Here is an 18257-nt window from a genome sequence, read left to right as displayed (position 1 = left end):
CGCCTCTCGCGAGAGCCGCGCCCCGCCCGCCGCCGCCATCTTGGCCGCTCCCGCGTGCCGGCGCGGGGGGCCGGGACGGGCCCTGGCGCGGCGGAGCCGCCGCGGATCCGCTTCTCAGTCGGGCCGGAGAGTGGGACACCGGCGTGCACCGTGGGAACGGGGTGGGGTGGCTTCTGTTAGCGGCAGTGCCGGTGTGTGCCGTGCTGGAAGTGCTTAGGTGACTTGTCACGGCAGCAAAGCTGACGGTTCATGAAGGGTTTGGACAACTCTCAGGTACGTGGCGTGGTTCCTGAGGATGTCGTGTGCAGGGCCAGGGGGACTCGATGATCCTTGTGGGTCCCTTCCAACTCCGCGTATTCAGTGATTCTCTAAAGCTGATGAAATTCGCTGTAATGTGAAGCCCTGGACATTAGCGGGTGTGGGATTGATGAACAAAGAGCATTTCTGTGAAGTTTAAACGTCATTCGGTCTTCCTGCCCCTTACACCCAGCGTGTTGTGTCAGGGTCTGTTGGTGCTTTCCGCTTACGCCACTTGGTCTAATTCAGGATATTGCTTCTCCCTAGCAACCAGATTTCCCTCGGCCAGGATACAGACTAGGTAATTACATACTAATCAGTTTACGGAGAGACTGTAGTCCAAAACCTCATGCTGAGGAAAGGCCAGATTTGGATCGAGAAGACAGAGCTGGAATACTGTTTTGACAACACAGCTATTTGAAGAAGGCATGAGGGAAGTGAACCCTTCATTCTTGAATATCTGTGATTGGATTTTTCTTAAATAATTTAGGGAGGATATGCTTTAATTGCAGTGTAAGGATAACTGAATAAATTCATAAGTTACATAATTCTCAACTCCCTTTTTCTGATTGTTAAGTTTCCAGTGTGTCTGGCCTTGTGCTGCCTGCTGTGTGTGATGGTTTGTGAGTACCCGGCTCTGAGCTTAAACCTTCAAACCAGCCAGCTGAAAGGCAGTGGAGTGAATGCAGAGCTTTTCATCTTTCTTGTCAAAGTTTTATTTTTGTCCCTAAGGTAATGAGTATTTTATATTTCTGTTTATGTTTTAAGGCAAAATGTTTTTAACAACAGTATTACTGCGGAAGAGAATTCCTGGGAAACAATGGATTGGGAAGTACAGGCGACCAAGACAGGTTACCATTTCAATGAAGCAAGCAATGATCCGAAGGTTGGAAATTGAAGCAGAGAATGAATATTGGCTCAGCCAGCCTTACCTGACACAGGAACAGGAATACAAACACAACACTGAAGAGAGACGTGCCAAGTGGGAAGCTTTCAAAAGCCTGAAACAAGCCAAGTTTCCTGAGCACAGATACATCAGCGATCATTTAAACCACTTAAATGTGACAAAGAAGTGGACATGTTGAATAATACAGCATATTTATATTTGGCAGGTGTTGTGCACTACCCTGGGATCTGCTCTCATACCTGTTATGGTATTTCACCATAATTATGGTGGGTGACAAATAAGATGTTGCTTTGGTGTACAAAATACTACATTAAAAGTAGTCCTCTGAAACAGCGTATGTTTCATTACTATTGCTTTGTTAGGGAAGTTCTTTGTATGCCTCTCTACCATCTGCCCACCCTCTGTCCTTCAGGGCTTAAACAGCAAATTACCAGGTGCAGTGGTGATGATTTATAGATAACCAAGTTTATAGCTTCAGTGATTGCCTTCTGAAAGCCTGGAGAACACTCCTGCTGTGTTGAAAAGGCTCATCTGCTGGTACTGGCCACATGGCTTGGGCCAGTCACTCTCCCTTCCTCAGGGATTGTTCTGTGTACACCAGGTACTTGAGACATGACTATCACACTTGCCATCAGGCATGCAAGGACCAAGGGGAACTAGGACTGTAGAGACAGGGGTATGAGGCTGGAATTCATGGAATGTTATAAATGTTCAATTTTTAAAAAAACTTTCTGGAAAGAACTGTTGATCTTAACTTCCAGTGTCATTGTCATGTCAGTGCCAACTTGGGTGTTACAGCTCTCTTACACAGATTATTCCTGACCTAAAAGGAACACGGCCGATTCCTGTTTGAGCAGTTGATTTCTAAGTCAGGTTTAGTGTCCTGGAGGAATAAGATTTAGCCACAAGTCAGGCTTTTTATTTCCCCACAAGACCCAATGACCTGGAAGATGCGTCAAGAGTGAGTGTAATCTTAGGTTTGTTGTAGCTGGAGTGTAAAAACCAGAGCAATGGTGCAGTGTTTCCCACGTAGGCAGTTTTCCTTGGTGATCTAATAACACAGATGCTACAGCTGATCACTTTCCAGATTCTTTCACATACTTTTATTAAGTTGATGTTGCATTCACTGATGAATTCAAGTGTCAAGTCTATTCATATAACTTTGGAAAAGAGGCTTAAAATGGTACTTTTTTATTAAACACAGATTATACTTCAGAGAAGTATGAACAGGTCTGAACACTGATGTACAAAATCTTGAATGCACTTTCATTGGTTGTAAATGGCTTAAGAGAATTTATGGAAAAGTATACATATGGGGAAATTGCAAATACAATTAAAACATGAAGGAACTTCCAAGCAAAGCAATGTGATTTTGTATTTAATTCATTTATAAAAGCCCATTTCAAAAAGTTACTTCAAGTATTAAACTATAAATGGCAACGTTTTCTCTGTGCATAGGATGAGTCCTATCTGTAACATACAAAAAAATACAACAAGTGCATCATTATTACAGGTATCTTTTACATATCATCCCAAACTTAAATACAGCTCATTCAAAGTTTAGGCAGCACAATTAAAAATAACCTTGTGGCAATAAAACAGCTGAGACATTGTGATTAGTGCAAATGTTGATGACCCTTGCTGGAAAATACGAAAGGAACTTCAGAGATAACCCAGGGATGTTTCATTCATCTAAGTTAAAAGCGGAACAGACTTAACAGCAGGAATGCTGCCCCTCTCTGGGATAGCTTCATGATTGTAAATTCCCATTTCGGAAGATTTAAGTTTCCCATAATAAAGCTGATAACAGGATAAGGGACAGGAGAAATCACAGAGGACCATGCTTCAGTGTCTTTTTGTCAGCTAAGCAGTGTAAACGGAAGGGAATCAGCATGTCACTCCCAATGCTTTGGTGACAAAGTAATACAAATTCTTCATCTCTGACACATCTACTTGACTGTTAAGCTCCGTTTCTTAGGGCAGGGGGTAGGAAGAAAGATACGGAAAGCTCCCAAAACCGAAGAAAGTGATCTGTAAACATTATCAGACTTCACTACCTAATGGAAACAAATTCAAGTAAAGGCTTTAGAAAACAAATGACCAAACACCTGTTTAATCCACATGAAAAACTACTCATAGCTTCATGATGTTTCACAACAGCTACATAATTAAGAAAAATGTGTATAAAAAGCTCTATATACAAAATAAATGGATAGAAATGAGTGTAACAAACGTGTTCAGTACTAAATCACTTCATGTGCAGCTGCTCTCTTTGGTGCCATTTAGGGATAGAAGAGCCTCTGAAGTTGCACACATTGCTGTTTTTTAGGTACTGCAAAAAGATGTATTTGTGAGCTAAAAGCAACTGCTGTTTGGAGCCTCTCTAAATGCACACCCAAATCCCCCAGTCAGAACATACACTCTCCCCCTTGGAGAACATATGCTATGAAACTCAAAGCTGTTGTGGTTTTGCTGTTACCCAACTTTTAAATAAAAGTCTGGTCAGTTGGTGCTCCAGATCCAGGCAGATTTGGTCAATCTGTGTTGGAACCAGCGCATCTTAGTAAATCTACCAGACATTAATACTGCTGCAACCACTGCAGTTTTTGTCCTCTTGGGGCTCTGCTTAGCCACAACTGGACCATACTTCGGTTAGATCATGAAGTCTTTGTGTACATAGTCAATGGTACTGAAATTCATCCCAACACAAAAGACAATTTATAATTAATAGAGAACCACACAAGACTAAAGGAAAGAAACAGTACCTGAAAACTGAGTATTCAGCACTCTGGAGAACAGGACCAGTTTGTAAAAACGGAATACCAAAAATAGCTTGGTACTTGCAAATTCCACACTTGAGAGGCAGCTTTAATAAAAATATTACTGTGATTTCTATTCACTAAAAATAGAAGTGCCCAAACTTCCTCTAAGTAACCCTCTGATTATTTTAAATGGAGGTTTCTAATCACATCTGACTTGTATCAATACAGTATCAAAATAATACTGTAGGAAGTCAATTAATGGCAGAAACCTATTCCTCTTCCTGCCCTCCTCCCATATTACGCCTTTGGTAGGCACAGCAATGATGTGTGTCTTGTACACTCTGTGAGTAAGTAACAATAAGAAAAAAAAAACAGTATTTTGCAGTTTGAAGTAATTTCTATTTGTGGATTTTCCTGCCTCATATTCACAGGGACAGGTTTGTTTCAAGACATTTCAGAAAAAATGAAATCCTCCCCTACATCAGGCTTCTGTTCTCTCACTGGGAATTTAAAGCCTTTTTAAAATTATTTTTTGAGTGTATGTAGATTTTTTTTAAAAGAAAAAAGCAGAAAGAAACAAGAAAGCAGTTTCTAACTGCAGCCAATGTCAACTATCCTACAATAACTACTACGTATGGCTTGTAGTAGTCATTACTTTAATGGATCTAAAAGCTTAAGGGCTGCTATTTTTAATGACAACCTAAGTATTTTCAAGACTCCCTGATAAAAAATAGGCTAAACCACAAAACCAGCATTTACAATACAGCCCAACACCCTAAATATTTGCTTTCTCAGGATCCATCCCCCTTCTGATCTGACCATGGGGCAAAAGTACCCCCTTCCTTCAGCCCCTGCCTCTGCTGGCAGGGACACATGGCTGCTTCAGCCCAGCAGCCAAAGAGCCATCCTGCTCCCCCATGGACTTGCTGGCACAGCACAGCCTAGGGAGTGCTCAGGACAGAATCCAAAGGCAGAGGATGTTATCCTGGCTGCCTTAGCCATGATACCTCCCCCAAAGCCCAGGCGTGCCAGGAAAACCTAACTTCACTTACTGGCATGCCCTTGGAGTTCAGCAGTACAATTCCCTTAGAGAACTTAATTCCTTTAAATCAACCTGGGGTTTCTCTTAGTCCCCAGTTCCCCAGGAGGAAAAAACCAAAAGTGATTGTGGGTCGTAAATGTGGGAGAATCATCTTTCAATCATTTTACTATGTTTCCTGGTTGTCAAAGTGACTTTCAGTAATGCCTGCTTTTACACCAACAGTAACTCTGGCCTCAGGATTATCCTAAAACCACTGCTCCTTTTCTCACCTCAAATATGAATTAAAACCTAGGACAAAATATTCCTGTGATCTGCATAAACATGTCAGAAATGTCAGTTCCTCATGAAAACCCACAAAAATGTCCATCAGATATACAAATAAGTGGTTTCAGAACAGCTGCACTTGTTAGAAAATGCACATGGAGATAGCACAGTCTGTTTGCTTGCAGTTTTTTCCTGTAGATTCACTATCCTGACTAAACAAATCAAACAAGTTCTCCTGATGTTGGCCTACAGGATACATACATTTTGCTTATAGTTCTGCTGGATGATATCTGTGCATGGACGTGTTATTTCAGCAATAATACATGGATGCAGTAAAAGCCAGATGATATCCCAGACCCTCCATGACAGTTCCACCAGTGTTTGGGGCTGCAAATTTTGGTATTCAGAACAAGCCATTTGAACATGCAGTCTTTCTTCTCTGTTATCTTCCCCAAGAAATTTTGCTGGTACAATACTGCTGAGAGCTTGTGTTAAAATGGGCACTTCTCAATTAACATTTAGAGAAGAAAAAGCTAAACCTTTCCGATCAATGTGTAGCAAATGCTTTTGTAAATTTTGGAATTAGCAAATGCAAAATTTCTTATACAAGGTTTGAAGAAACATTCTGCAACTTTTATAAAACATGCAAGTTTGGACCATTCCTTCTGTCGCAAGAATATCCAACAGTGAAATCATAGGTTCTCAAAGAGTTCTTGTTCCAGAAGATTAATATTTAAGAAAAATTTATTATATCCAAAGACAAAAAAATACTTATTTTAAACCTTACATACTCGATACCTTAGTATTTCCATCATAAACATATTTAACTCAAGTAGCAATCAGTCTGGGAGACAAACCATACAGGTTCTTTTGGACTAAATCATCAATTTCACTACTACCTTCAGTATGTATCAAAAGGACTCATGTCTATTTGTAATCATCAGCAGCTGAACATCAGAAATCTCACAGACAGAAAAGCAGTATTTGTCACTTTTTCCTGGTGCAAAATTCCAATACCACCCAAAGATGAGTTAGCAGTCTTCTCTGTAGAGAAGTGAGGAAAAAAACCCCCATGTTATTTGCTGTAGGTCTTGAGCTAAGAATGGGATGGACTTGAATCCTCACACAGGGAACACATTTCACCTTTTGTAAGCATTGCTGCACAAAGACATCGGTCTTTAGCAATTTCAGCATCATTGAAACTGGACTTGAAAGTGGGAGACTAAAGGATGCAATTTTTCAGTGTGCTAACACAGATCTATGATGTAACACTAACCTTCTTGTAAGTACCTGATATTTGTACTTTAGAACCAATAAAACCTTGTTCCTTTATTAAAAAGATAAAACAAAAGTATAAAACAGTATTTATAAACCATCAAGAGTCCCATGGAAAAAACAGTACTTTGCTGGTTCTGTTTTCTAGAAACACACAACTGCAGTATGGTTTTTCTCAGGGGTACTTTACCATTTTGTTGCTGCTTTACACAGAACACAGCAAACAGTAGCAGAAAATGTAAGAACTGTTAATTCCTTTTTGGACTGCCTTTTCCTTGCATGCTGACTGACAATCGTTGGAAAGAAATAATCCATGTTTTTTTCAACTAAAACACAAGTTTTCTTTTTTGAGCTCTGTCCTTGGTATGGTTAAATAAATCAAGTTAAAATTATGACGAAGCTCAATCCTATAGCAAAAAAGCAACACCCAAGTTAAAGGTTTTTATGTTGTTGGCATTACCTTGCTCCAAAGCACAGCTAGTAGAAAGTACCCTCAGTCCCAAAAGACTTGGAGAGCTGTGATCATGGGGTAGATTGGTTAACAGGGAGAGAGGAGAAGACACCATCCAGTCTCTTCCCCATCACCTGGCATCTGAACTATGTATATTCTCACTTCAGACTTGCTGACCATGCTCTAGGCTGACTCTTTTTTTTTTCTTCCTTTTCTTCTGTACTCTGGAGACCTGCTATGGAAGTGCCTTCTGCAGTGCCTAAGGTATGATGTTTGCCCGTGAGGAGGTAAGAGTCACTGCAATATACCCCCACCACTGCAGCATAAAAGAAATGCATAGTTCCCACTCTGGACCTTGTGCATCCAAGCAGGGCACTTCTGGATCTGGCCCTTTGGTAGCAGTATATAATTCAGTGTTGCATAAATGCACATTAAGCATCTTAAGGCATCTGTCTTAACTTCCCTGCTCTGCAATAGTGCTTACAAGAATCCATTGTACTGTGCAGAAACTTGAATTTCTTGTCTCTTCCTAAAAAGTTCATGTTCCATTTTTTCCTGCTCAACTTCTTCCAAACAAAATTAAGTAATATTCAAGCTCAAAATGTGTTGCAGAAACCTAATGAAACAAAAAAAAGGTAATTAATGGAATTATTCAATTAGCTTTGAAGAAACACATCATATTGCATTACACAAATGCATCTGGGTAATATGATTTACAGACTTCTCATTAAGGTAAGTAATTAAGGCAACTTCAACTCAGAAACAGCTTCTGGGAGGTGTGGGGTTTTGATCTTTTTATGTTTTAGAAGCTTATCAGTGCTAAGAACATCAATCCATCAGCACTGATCTGCATCTAAATCATCCTGGATCCCTGACTAGCAATTCAATTTTTTAATTAAATTGATAGATGTGAAGACAAAAATGGTATTTACCTAGGTGAGGCTGGGGGACTGGCCTTCTTCTGCAAATCAAGCTTTATACGCTAGAATAAGCCATGACTTTGCTTCTGCTGTGTTACGGGCCCAATATTTAAAAATACAACTATTGGCTTGCTACACCATTTTATGGAAGTGCATTGAACAGATCCTGGATCTCACAGCTACTGTACAGTTGCTTAGAAATGCAGGATTGGGATTAACCATCTTGGCCTAAACCATGATCAAATCCAACTGAACTCAGAATGGTTTCAACATTGTGTTACTGAGTTGATTTAAGGTAACACATATCCAAATGCTTTTTAATTGGGTGCAATTATGCTCTTTTATTTATACAACTTTTAAAACTAGTGTAGGTTGGGAAAGTGCAACACAAAGTACAGATTCTTCCTTTATTAAATCTGGCCTCATTTTAGGAAGTGAGCAAGATAGAAAATAAATTGATCTCAAAATATTACCAAATAACTGTCTAGCTTAAAACAGTCATCTATGCTCCCTCTCTAGGTCAGTGGAAAGAAAGATTAAGACCTTTCTATAATACCCTATCAAAGGCTGCTGGGATGAGCTGCTCTCAGAAACTTCTATTCCTCTCCATGAAGAACAGAAAATCCTTTGTAACCTATTTAGATCAGATTAGGTTTTATATAGCTGGAGACTGAAAGGAACCCCTTGCTTAGGATATTCTTTTGCACATTTATACAGCATTTAAAAGAGTTGGAAAGGGGAAACTTATCATTGGTGAGTTCTCATGGTTGAGTAGGTTTTTCAGCAGTTATAACTACTTAGTCTAATCTTGGTCTTGTATGAGTTTACACTGAGCAGTCTGACCAACATGAGCCAAAGCATCACACTATCACCCACAAAGACCTTTTAGAAAGATTTTTTTTCCTTGAAAACAAACTAACCCCCTCCCAAAACTATAATTTTAGGTCAGAAGGCTCCTTAAAAAAATAAAAGGAAAGGAAATAAAAGTAATCCTAAAACTACTTACCAAATTCAAATGTAGTGTTTTATTTCTGAAAAAAATGTGAATTACTTGCAAAAACATCCCTCCCACCAAAAAACCCACAACAACTGAAAAAAAAAAAAAATAGGGAGGAGAGGGAGGGGGTAATGACTCAGCTATAGCTTTTACAGCTGTTAGTTGACCAAATAAGATTTGTTTCTCTTCCAAACAGAAAAACTTAATGGTAACTTATAAGCTCACTACAGTAGAAAGTCAACATAAAAGAAGTCTAATTTAGTCCCTGGAAATACACCAAGAGAACTTTCACATAGGCATCAGAATGCACTGTATTTCCTAAATGCAAAGTGCACACAGGGCACTTTAATGCAAGAAGCATTCCAGAAAATCATTGTCAATTCCAAATGTGACAGAGCAGTCTGTATGCAGAGACCTGTATTCACTTACTGGCCTTCCTTCCTCATGCACATGCACCTTCCTAAAGAGCAGAACATGGCCCACCAATATATGATTAAGAAAAAGACATTTAAGGAGCTCCTCCTCAAGACAGTGTTTCATCTCAGAATTGCATTTAACATCAGATTATTTTCCCTGGTCAGGTAACAAATCCAGCACTACCCACTTTAATCTAAATTACATGATTCATCTGACTCATCCCAGGCCTAGCCAACCCATGTTTCCTGCACTACAGCATTGCTCCCATTCTTGTCTTCTCAACAGCCATTCTGAATTTTGTTTAGACTTTGCTATTACTCATCTAACATCAGCGGACTCCTCTGCATTCTGTGACTAGTTGATTTTTGACTTTGAGATGTTAATTTTATTCATACATGTACAGAAATAGCAATCAATTATGTTAGTCTTACCTGTTTCTCATTGAGATGATTGGTTAGTAATTAGCTGAGATCAGCTTTCCAATGAAACTATAATATGCTTTTTTGCACCTAGAATGTGAGAGAATCTCAATTATGTGTTTTTGCAGATTTGCATAACAAATAGCAAAGATTTCAAACCAGAAAGCACATTGACAGTGTTGTGCTTACTTTTACAAAAATATTTTCCTCCCCCTTACTAAACATAAAAGATCCCAAGTCTCAGAACTGAAGTGCAAAAGTGGAATTACCTATCCCTCTACCATACACTCACTACCTTAACACAATAACAAATTCTAGAGCAGAACATGGGATGCAAGTTATCCTTAAGTTCTAAACATTCTGACTTGATACCATGAAACACATTTTCGTCTCTATCATTCCAGCCAATTCCTAAGGACTTTCTTTTTAGGTGCAAAAAATTAAAAAATAACAACAACAACAACAAAACAAAACAAAACAAAAAAAAAAAAAAGGAAAACCGAACCACAAACAAAACCACTACCTGATTTCACATTTTCCTCTTCAGGACCAGTTTCCACCCACTGACAATCACCAGATAGCAACCGATTTTGTGATTCACTGAGTGGTCGAGTAGGAAAGGACTGATTGGCTACAGAGCTGAAAAGTAAGCAAAGTCAACAGGAATTCTGTAATACCAATAGCTGCTTCAGACATTTCTAGAATAGTGAAGTCACTTAAAAGCAAAGCTGATAACAAAAAACCCTACAGTGCAAACTGGAAATGGCCATCTGCCCTGAACCCTAATTCCTCTACAGGCTTGTTCCAGTCATCAGTCTAAAATAAACCCCGACCTGACACAGGCCACTCACTTCTAATGGAAAAAACCCATGGATTGATACACAAGAAATGGCACCCTGACAATAAGACTGCCACACATCTAAAAAGAAAACCTACACAATTCCATCTGGAAGAGCAACCAAATGCCATCTTATCCCATGCAAATGCCAGGGCCTTCTTCCGAACAATCTTCTGAATGTAAAAAGATACTTTGCACAAGGGTCCTGTTCTTGTGTAAATTCCACAGGTTATGTTGCACTGGAAGCAACTTCTTCTCTGTATTGCCTTTGAATCCTCTAATATCTGGTGACTCAGGTGACTGCTGTTGGCAACAACCTTCAGCTTACAAATTCATTAAACTATGCAGAAAACTTCTAAAGTGGCAAATATAAACACCCCCAGAAACTGCACACAGACTCTTGTCACTTTAAAAGTACATTAAAGATACAAAACAAGCAAATTTGGGAAAGATAAAAAGCAATGAGCTAAAAATCCCAGCATGAGAGATCTACTTCTCTTGCAAACTGTCTCAGCATTACTTGTTTAAGCATGCTTCAGGAGATGAAATACATATAATACCTTGTCTTTCACAAAAAAAAAAAAAAAACCCAAACCAAGCAAATAAAACACTTTTTTTTCCCATGGACAATTTTTCAGTCTTCCCTAGGGCTTCTTTGATTGTTGTTAAGAGCCAGTAAGCTCCCTTACTTTTCTCTATTACTGCTTCCTTAGAGCCTTATCCTCTGTTACACTAAACCAAGACACAGTAAAGTTTTTAGTCTTAATCAATTCTGTCCTTCACTGAAGACTTACAAACTTACTCTGAAGATGATAAGAAGCATAAAGAATTAAAAAACTAACTTTGAAACAGATTTTTTTCTCAAGATAAGTACAAAACAGTGTAAAATCAGTATTTAAGTGCTATAGTTACCTTTTGGCAGGTTCATTTTGGCTTGAGACTGTAAGTTGCTCTGGATCCATAATCACCAAGCGAGTTGGGAAATTACATCCATCACCCAAACTAAGTGAGAAACAAAGACTCTAATCACTGTTGGTAGCAGACTTAAGTGAACTGAAACAAGGACCCATGGAAGAGGCAAAGGCTACAGGGTCAAATCAATTAGCTGAGCACAGTGCTAAACTCCAGAATTTAGCAAGGCAGTTCTACCACTAAATCAGATGATCAGTTAATTAAATCTTGGAACTCAATTGATTCACACTTTACCAGTGAGTATGGATTGCTGTGCACAAGCACAAGTCTGTGGATTTCAGAAACACAGATGTATTTCAGTAGACTGTAGTAGCCCTAATCTTCCCCCAAACCAGCATGCACACATGGTAAGACTCTCTGGTATTTACAACCTCAGAAGCTGTATAATAAATAACATTCTGGTGGCCATGTTTTCCCCTTCACCCATAACTTTGAAATTAGTTAAGCCTTCTTTTAAAGTTTATCAGGATAAAATGCAATCAGCAAAACAGATTGAGCCATCTACAGTGGAGCTTCAGTCTTTAATCACATGGTAGTTGAGCAAACAGCTGAGTCAACTAAAGCTGCTGGTATTACCTCTGCTGCTCTGAGGTCATACCAGACCTCAGCTTCGCAAGCAGGTTCAGCAACATTTTTACCTGATACATAGCCCCCCAAGAGCAGTGTTGAAACACAATTCCTACTTCATTCTTCTGAAATCTGGTAGTGGTTGGAATGGACAGCACGTCAGTCTTGCTTCATCAGTCTTGTCTGCAACTCCCTAATGCTGGCTCAGCTGACATTTTAATTCCAGCATTTTTCATAATATCAGATATTTTTTCCTCCTCTGTTTCTTATTTACATGCACTTTCTTAGATAGCCTTTAAATCCTAAAGTGTCATCTACAGCAAAAGGAAAGCTGTCAAGTTTTTCCAGTGGCAAGAGAGGGTGTTTTTTTGCTGATGTTATGATGCAACTGTTTGATCGCCTCTGAGCTGCTGATTTCTGCTCTATAATCACTGAAACTACCACCAAAAGGTGCACAATTTTTGTAATACACTTCTCAAAGCTTTCCAAACTTCTTCATCTAGAAGCTCCCTGTCAGGAATGTCCCTGTCTTTGAATGAAAACCCTGTACAGAGTTTGATAGTTTTCTCTTGCATATTTTCCCTGCACCAGTATTTACTGTACTGGATATACAAGTTGGCTTTTCAGCTGTGTTTTATTTTTTAGTAGAAAGGGAAGCATGGTGGAAGTCATGGAATCAATTCTCTAATTCATTACTGTTTAGACTGAATACCTGGTAAAGATAGGAAGTAACCAATACTTCTTTTCATCTCCAAAAACCTCCCTTAGATTTTTGCTGCATCCAAGAGAAAAGCCATTTTTATCAGGACCATTTCGAAATGTGGGTGCACGGAATGTTTCTGTAAAATAAAAACATGTAATTCCTTAAACCAGTAAGGAATCAGGGAACATGAAGAAACAACCCCAAACTTCTCTTGCTATGGAGCCATTTTTGGGCAAGGTGAGGTGATCTTGATTTATATATTATAGGGGAAAAAAAAATTTCAAAATCTTAAGTAAACAGAGGAAAAAAAAAATCACAGGGTTAGTGAAAAATAAGAAAATCAGGTAAGGAGAACTGTCACCTCGTCAACTTTCTCTCTTTACATTTAACAAAGACTGAGATAAAGCTAAGTACCATCAGCATGCCAAAGATAACCACATCCATCTCTTATTCCTTGGTGATTTGCTCTCTCTTCAGCCTTTTTTGAGCAGATGATTTTCCCTTTTAGGAGTAATTTACCATAAGCACTGCTGAACCTAAGCCCATACAGAAGAGGTTTTTCCACATCTGCCAAGTTAGGAAGCTGAACTAAGAGCATTCCATACTATCAGAGGAAGATGAAATCTATTACGTTAAAAACAGACACATTATGAATTATAGCAAACCACCATAATTTTGCCATTCAGTCCAGTTACACCCTTGGACAAGAACTGAGAGGACTTACTGCTCTCCCTCCATCTCAATATCTTGTCTTGTAAGATCATGATCCAGAAAGCAGATAAAGAACTGTGTTGCCAATTATGACCATTGACTTTTGGGTAAGGAATATGTTGAAGTTTTCAAAGCTAAAAAGAAACAGTGAGTATTCCTTACCTGTACATATGTCAAAAGAAAAATAATACAAATAACTCTCCTATTAACCAATCAAAAAATTCTAGCAAAAAAATTCTAGCTGAAAATTATTTTACTTTTAATCAACCCACTTATTTTTGAGATTAGAAATTTAAATTCCAATGAAAGATATGAGATTTTGACTTACTCAGTTGTAGAAATACTCATCAGTCTCTGTCTCCCCATACACTGCAAAAACCACTCTCAAGTGTTTCCTAGCAAGAGCTTCGAATACTTTAATTAAATGCACATAGCTTGTTTATGCTGATCAATGCCATTTAAAATGTTTAGGCATAAAATTATGGGAATCTTTTATTATCTGGAAAATGTGCATCAGTGTTTTAAATTTTATCACTCTTTTACAAGCCACTTTATAATAAGGTCAGCTTTCTTTCGCAGGATTTAAGAATACTGGTTTGTATCTAGTTCAAAATGTAGTACATGTTCATGTACAACAGAGCCTCCGACTTGGTAGGGGATACCCAGATACTTAAAGTATTAGAACAGAGTGGCAAGTAGCAATTGGGTTGCATCACACTTTAAAATCACAACAAAAATGCATGATACCGCAGAGGGCTCAAAAATACAAACTAAAGAAATGAACAGTTATCATGAATCTGAATGATTGACTCCAGCAGAGGATCCCCCACAGGCTTCATCTTCCCATTTGTTTCACCTTTAATTACTTCCACCAAATATGCTTTTTACTGCACAGTATTGAAAAAATCAATTTATATGTGATCATGTAGGCCTCACATTCTCACTGAATTGTCATTTTTCTGGACCAGGAAAAGTTTCATACCCCAATGAACTCACCTATAGTTGATCTGTTTTTGCCAACTAGCCAGCAGTGGTAGCTGAAGAGTGACAGTATACTGATGAAGAACATGGCTGCCACAAAGAAAAGGAATAGTACGTGGAACTTTGCATGGGTATCTGGCAATTCATTCTGGGGAGAAAGAGAGAAAGAGATTAATATGTTAACACTTCCCAGCAACTAAGGCACTATTGTCGCTGAACATTTCCTGCCACACCCAGACTGCTATAGGTCATTCACCTCCGTTTTTGCCAAGGAAGAAAAGCAGCAGCTATTCCTTTCACGTCATGTTAAACTGGAAAACTACAGCATTTAAATCTCATTGGTATCCCTTCCCCCATGTTTACTACTGTGAGCGCACTTGTTCATCCGTGGTTTTCAAATGCACAGCAGGAGGCAAGGCAAAACATCTTCTATACAAGAAAATGTTAACTGTGCAGTCTCAGCCAAAGAGACATGGGGAAAATATGTCCAAAGTCACTTCCTCTGAAGGGGAAAAAAAGTGCAATTCCTGCCACAAGGTAGTAATACTGAATCTAATTCTTAACTGGTATCATGAACATAAAAGGTAAATGGCTGTCATGAACAAGTCCTAAACAAGACATAGGATAGATCTTCAATTTTTGATCACCTCTAATGTTTAAGCAACAAGCATGTACCTAGCAAAACAAACTTGTCATATCTGACCAGGTAGAAGTCGATCACCAGAAATCTATGTGGAAAACAACAATTTCAGTATAACCACCATAAAGAAACCAATTCCCACCCATATCAGATTGTCAATTCCACCCCAAACTATTTTCAGGCTTTCAAAAGGCCAATGGGATTTGTAATAATACTATTCCAGCTCTATATCCTCAAAATCACAGCACTTTCAAGCAGTTGACCTTTAACAACATTATGAAAGCAGAGAGGCTATTTTTACTCAGCTATTTACTTAGCATTACTGCCATTACTTTTTCCATTAGCGTATTCAGTACACCCATTTATCTACGTCTGACTTTCTTTTTTAAGCTAAAACACATTTCAATTAAGATCAAGTGCACATAGATATATCCATTTCTCTGTACATGGTTTATATTTATAGGCAACAGATTACTAGTCTCTTTCCTTCCGTGATGATGTAAATACCTGCCATGAATGACGAGACTAGAAAAATTGTAGTACGAACCACATTTAAATAATGATAGCAATATTGGATTTTACCTTTGGACAATTCTCTGCAGCTTTCCTGCGGCAAAGCTTTGCGCAAAGAAAGACAATTTATTAAACACTAGTATTATGTTAATACAGGGTGGTTGAAAACAGCACAGGCTTTGCTAAGAACAAAATGGCTGGTGTGCAAATGTGCTCTTGCATGTGCCAATTTCCAAAGCACATCAGAGCTTTAGCCCCTGTTCTCCAAGAGAATGAAGAAATATGCAAAAGCCCACTACTAACTTCCAAGCCATGAAATCTTCTACTGAAGCATAAATGTATTGGAATTCAGATTGTGACTGGATCACTTTCAAGTGGTTGCTCAGCTTAGTCAGCATGACTACACCAATTTCCTTCTTTGCTAGTTGTTTCCATCACAAATAAGATTTATGTGAATATTCTGTATGATGAAACCATTCACAAAGGTCTGAAAAGCTCAGGATACTCCTGAGGTATAAAGTAATGGCTTATTAATCAAAAATCTTTCTGACTTCAGAACATATCAATTACCATTAGATGTAGTTTCAGCCAAAACCATAAAAAATAAATTGCCATTCTTTGCACAATTTTCTTCATTTAAAAGAGATCTGATAACGAATCAGTACAGTTTTTCTTTTCCCCAATTTCCTTCAATACAGAGCAGTTTGTAGGGCATATCTTTAGTATAACACCTGAAATTGAACCAGTGCTTGAGAAAACAAAGGAAGAAACTGGAAAGCTGGGTTCAAATTAGCTTTTAAATTCTAAACTTTATACTTAAAGAGCGGTATCTTGGCTAAGATGCTAGCACTTAACTGATCTGTTGTAGGCAAGATGTATGGCTTTTAAATTCCATTAATATGTGCAAAAAGCTTAGGGAAAGCCCAAGCATCTACATTAGTCAGGCAGATATACACAGCATTTTCAAAAGTGCTAGCTGCCATTAGATAATTCTACAGTAAGCAAGTGACAAGCAGAGTCCAGCTCTCTAAACTGCCATTTAAGTTCAGTTTCCTTTTTACTGTCCATTTTATTACTTATTTACTGACAATTTGTGCAACAGTCCCTCTTCCACCTGCAGTAGGGATATGTTGGGTTTTGCGATCCACTGAAATCCAGCCTAGCAAAATACTCCAGTTGCTGCTTATTCCTAAGCTTCTTGTTGAAGCAATAGTAACTCTTTCTGACTCAGAGTACACTGCAGTGTTCCCCACCTGCCCAACTGATTTTTGTAACTTGAATTCCTATGACTTTTTTGAAATTACATATTTAAACAAAATAATTCTCTACAAGGAATTCCCAAGAACTTATTCTGATGCTAAAAGAGCAGCAGCAGCTTAGTCTTTGTGTGTTCTGTGGATCAGAAAATCTAAGTTTGCTTCACTTACATCTTCCTAAACCAGCAGCTCTAAAACCTGGAGGATTTTTTGAATTATGTATGATTATTCTGCATGATCCCCAGGGAGCATTTACCTCTTCTGACTACCCAATTTCAGCCACTGGTTGTAACTTCCTGAATGACTGTTGCAGAACTGAAGCATCTTTCAAAAAAGGCCAATTCTTTACTGGAGAGAAGCATGCAGTCTTTCAGTGTGTATAACAAGCTTATTCACAGTGGTGTTCTAGCAGCAGTCCACATGCCCTCCGCATGTGGAAAGAGTGAAACTTCAGACATTGGTTATTTAAGATCATTATGCTCAGCAGCAGCACACAAGCAGAGACTTGCAGGTGAGAGAGCTGCAGAGTTTACAAAAGGAAGCAATTTGCACAACACAATCTGGACTACTGAGCACACAATAGGCTGAAGCCAGTCACTATTCAAGAGTCTCTTACAAACTCTTTCACAGAGTAATTTGATTGCTACCAGGTCATTAAACCCCTCAAAGAAAAAAGTGCTGTCTGAGCTTGATTTGTTCCTCATTTTTCAGTACATAGGTCTAGCTTAATCTTTGAAAAAAACTCAGACCTGGTCTACCTCCTTAGTATAGGCAAGAGGAATAGTTCTAACTACTGATGTGGAACCACTCCTTTTTTTTACCCCCCTATTATGAATACAACCAAAGTTTTGCAGAAGCACATGCTATCCACCCAGGACATGTATCACATCCTTTATTTAGCTACACTCAGGATTGAAAATTAATCTGGAGGGCAGTGAAAGACAATGAAAATGACTGGAAAACATAATGGTTTCAAGGAGGTGGCAGTGCAGCAAGAATAAGAGTAGACACAAATATAAGCTGGGAAGCATCACCATGCACTGTGTAAACAAGACATCAAGCACTGGGCGTCTGGCCAGTGCTGGTGTTTGTGTCAGACATTTGGTTAAACTGGCATTTTATCTTTAACAACCTCTGAGGTAGAAATAAAAATGTAATGAATATAGAAAAAGCAGTTATAGGTATAAATAAAGAAATCAGTCACATTCCCTTGATCTGCAAAACAGATTTTAACATCAGCATCAGGGTGCAAGCCTGTGGTAAACATTCCCAGTCTGTGTTGTTGTTCCACTATTGTATGCACAGAATCAAGACCTTTCTTCAGC

The 18257-nt window shown here is 38.7% G+C and overlaps 2 protein-coding genes across 7 annotated transcripts in view; one reads left to right on the top strand and one right to left on the bottom strand.

Moving 5' to 3' along the window:
- The first annotated feature begins 31 nt into the window (after nucleotides 1–31).
- MRPL57 (mitochondrial ribosomal protein L57) lies at nucleotides 32–1534 on the top strand. Of its 2 annotated transcripts, XM_085580535.1 has the most exons (3): nucleotides 32–273; nucleotides 565–598; nucleotides 1066–1534. In XM_085580535.1, the coding sequence occupies exons 1-3, from the start codon at nucleotides 250–252 to the stop codon at nucleotides 1380–1382; spliced, it is 375 nt and encodes a 124-aa protein (XP_085436661.1). In that variant the 5' UTR covers nucleotides 32–249; the 3' UTR covers nucleotides 1383–1534. The 2 variants fall into 2 exon arrangements, with proteins under 2 accessions (XP_085436661.1, XP_021395657.1); XM_021539982.3 differs by lacking the exon at nucleotides 565–598.
- A 750-nt stretch (nucleotides 1535–2284) lies between these two features.
- ZDHHC20 (zDHHC palmitoyltransferase 20) overlaps nucleotides 2285–18257 on the bottom strand; it is a 49249-nt gene continuing 33276 nt past the window's right edge. For 3 of the 5 annotated variants that reach the window (XM_021539978.4, XM_021539981.4, XM_085580498.1), the window contains exons 8-13: nucleotides 14539–14671; nucleotides 12841–12967; nucleotides 11502–11591; nucleotides 10275–10390; nucleotides 9764–9841; nucleotides 2285–7614 (exon numbers count right to left, since the gene is read on the bottom strand). In XM_021539978.4, coding sequence (XP_021395653.1) covers nucleotides 9804–9841; nucleotides 10275–10390; nucleotides 11502–11591; nucleotides 12841–12967; nucleotides 14539–14671 — 504 coding nt within the window. In that variant the 3' untranslated portion in view covers nucleotides 2285–7614; nucleotides 9764–9803. The remainder of the gene's footprint in view (nucleotides 7615–9763; nucleotides 9842–10274; nucleotides 10391–11501; nucleotides 11592–12840; nucleotides 12968–14538; nucleotides 14672–18257) is intronic. The other 2 variants (XM_021539980.4, XM_085580500.1) reach the window with 1 other exon arrangement.

The sequence above is a fragment of the Lonchura striata genome, chromosome 1 (assembly GCF_050655825.1).
Source record: "Lonchura striata isolate lonStrDom1 chromosome 1, ASM5065582v1, whole genome shotgun sequence".
NCBI classification, from domain to species: domain Eukaryota; kingdom Metazoa; phylum Chordata; class Aves; order Passeriformes; family Estrildidae; genus Lonchura; species Lonchura striata.
This window is presented reverse-complemented; position numbering and strand designations above follow the sequence as displayed.

What these genes read in the sequence shown, in the direction of transcription:
- MRPL57 (XM_085580535.1), top strand. Translation starts at nt 250, where the DNA reads ATGAAGGGTTTGGACAACTCTCAG. An exon ending in AGGGTTTGGACAACTCTCAG is followed by an intron (nt 274 to 564) that starts GTACGTGGCGTG and finishes GCTTCTCCCTAG; the next exon opens with CAACCAGATTTCCCTCGGCC. An exon ending in TCGGCCAGGATACAGACTAG is followed by an intron (nt 599 to 1,065) that starts GTAATTACATAC and finishes TTATGTTTTAAG; the next exon opens with GCAAAATGTTTTTAACAACA.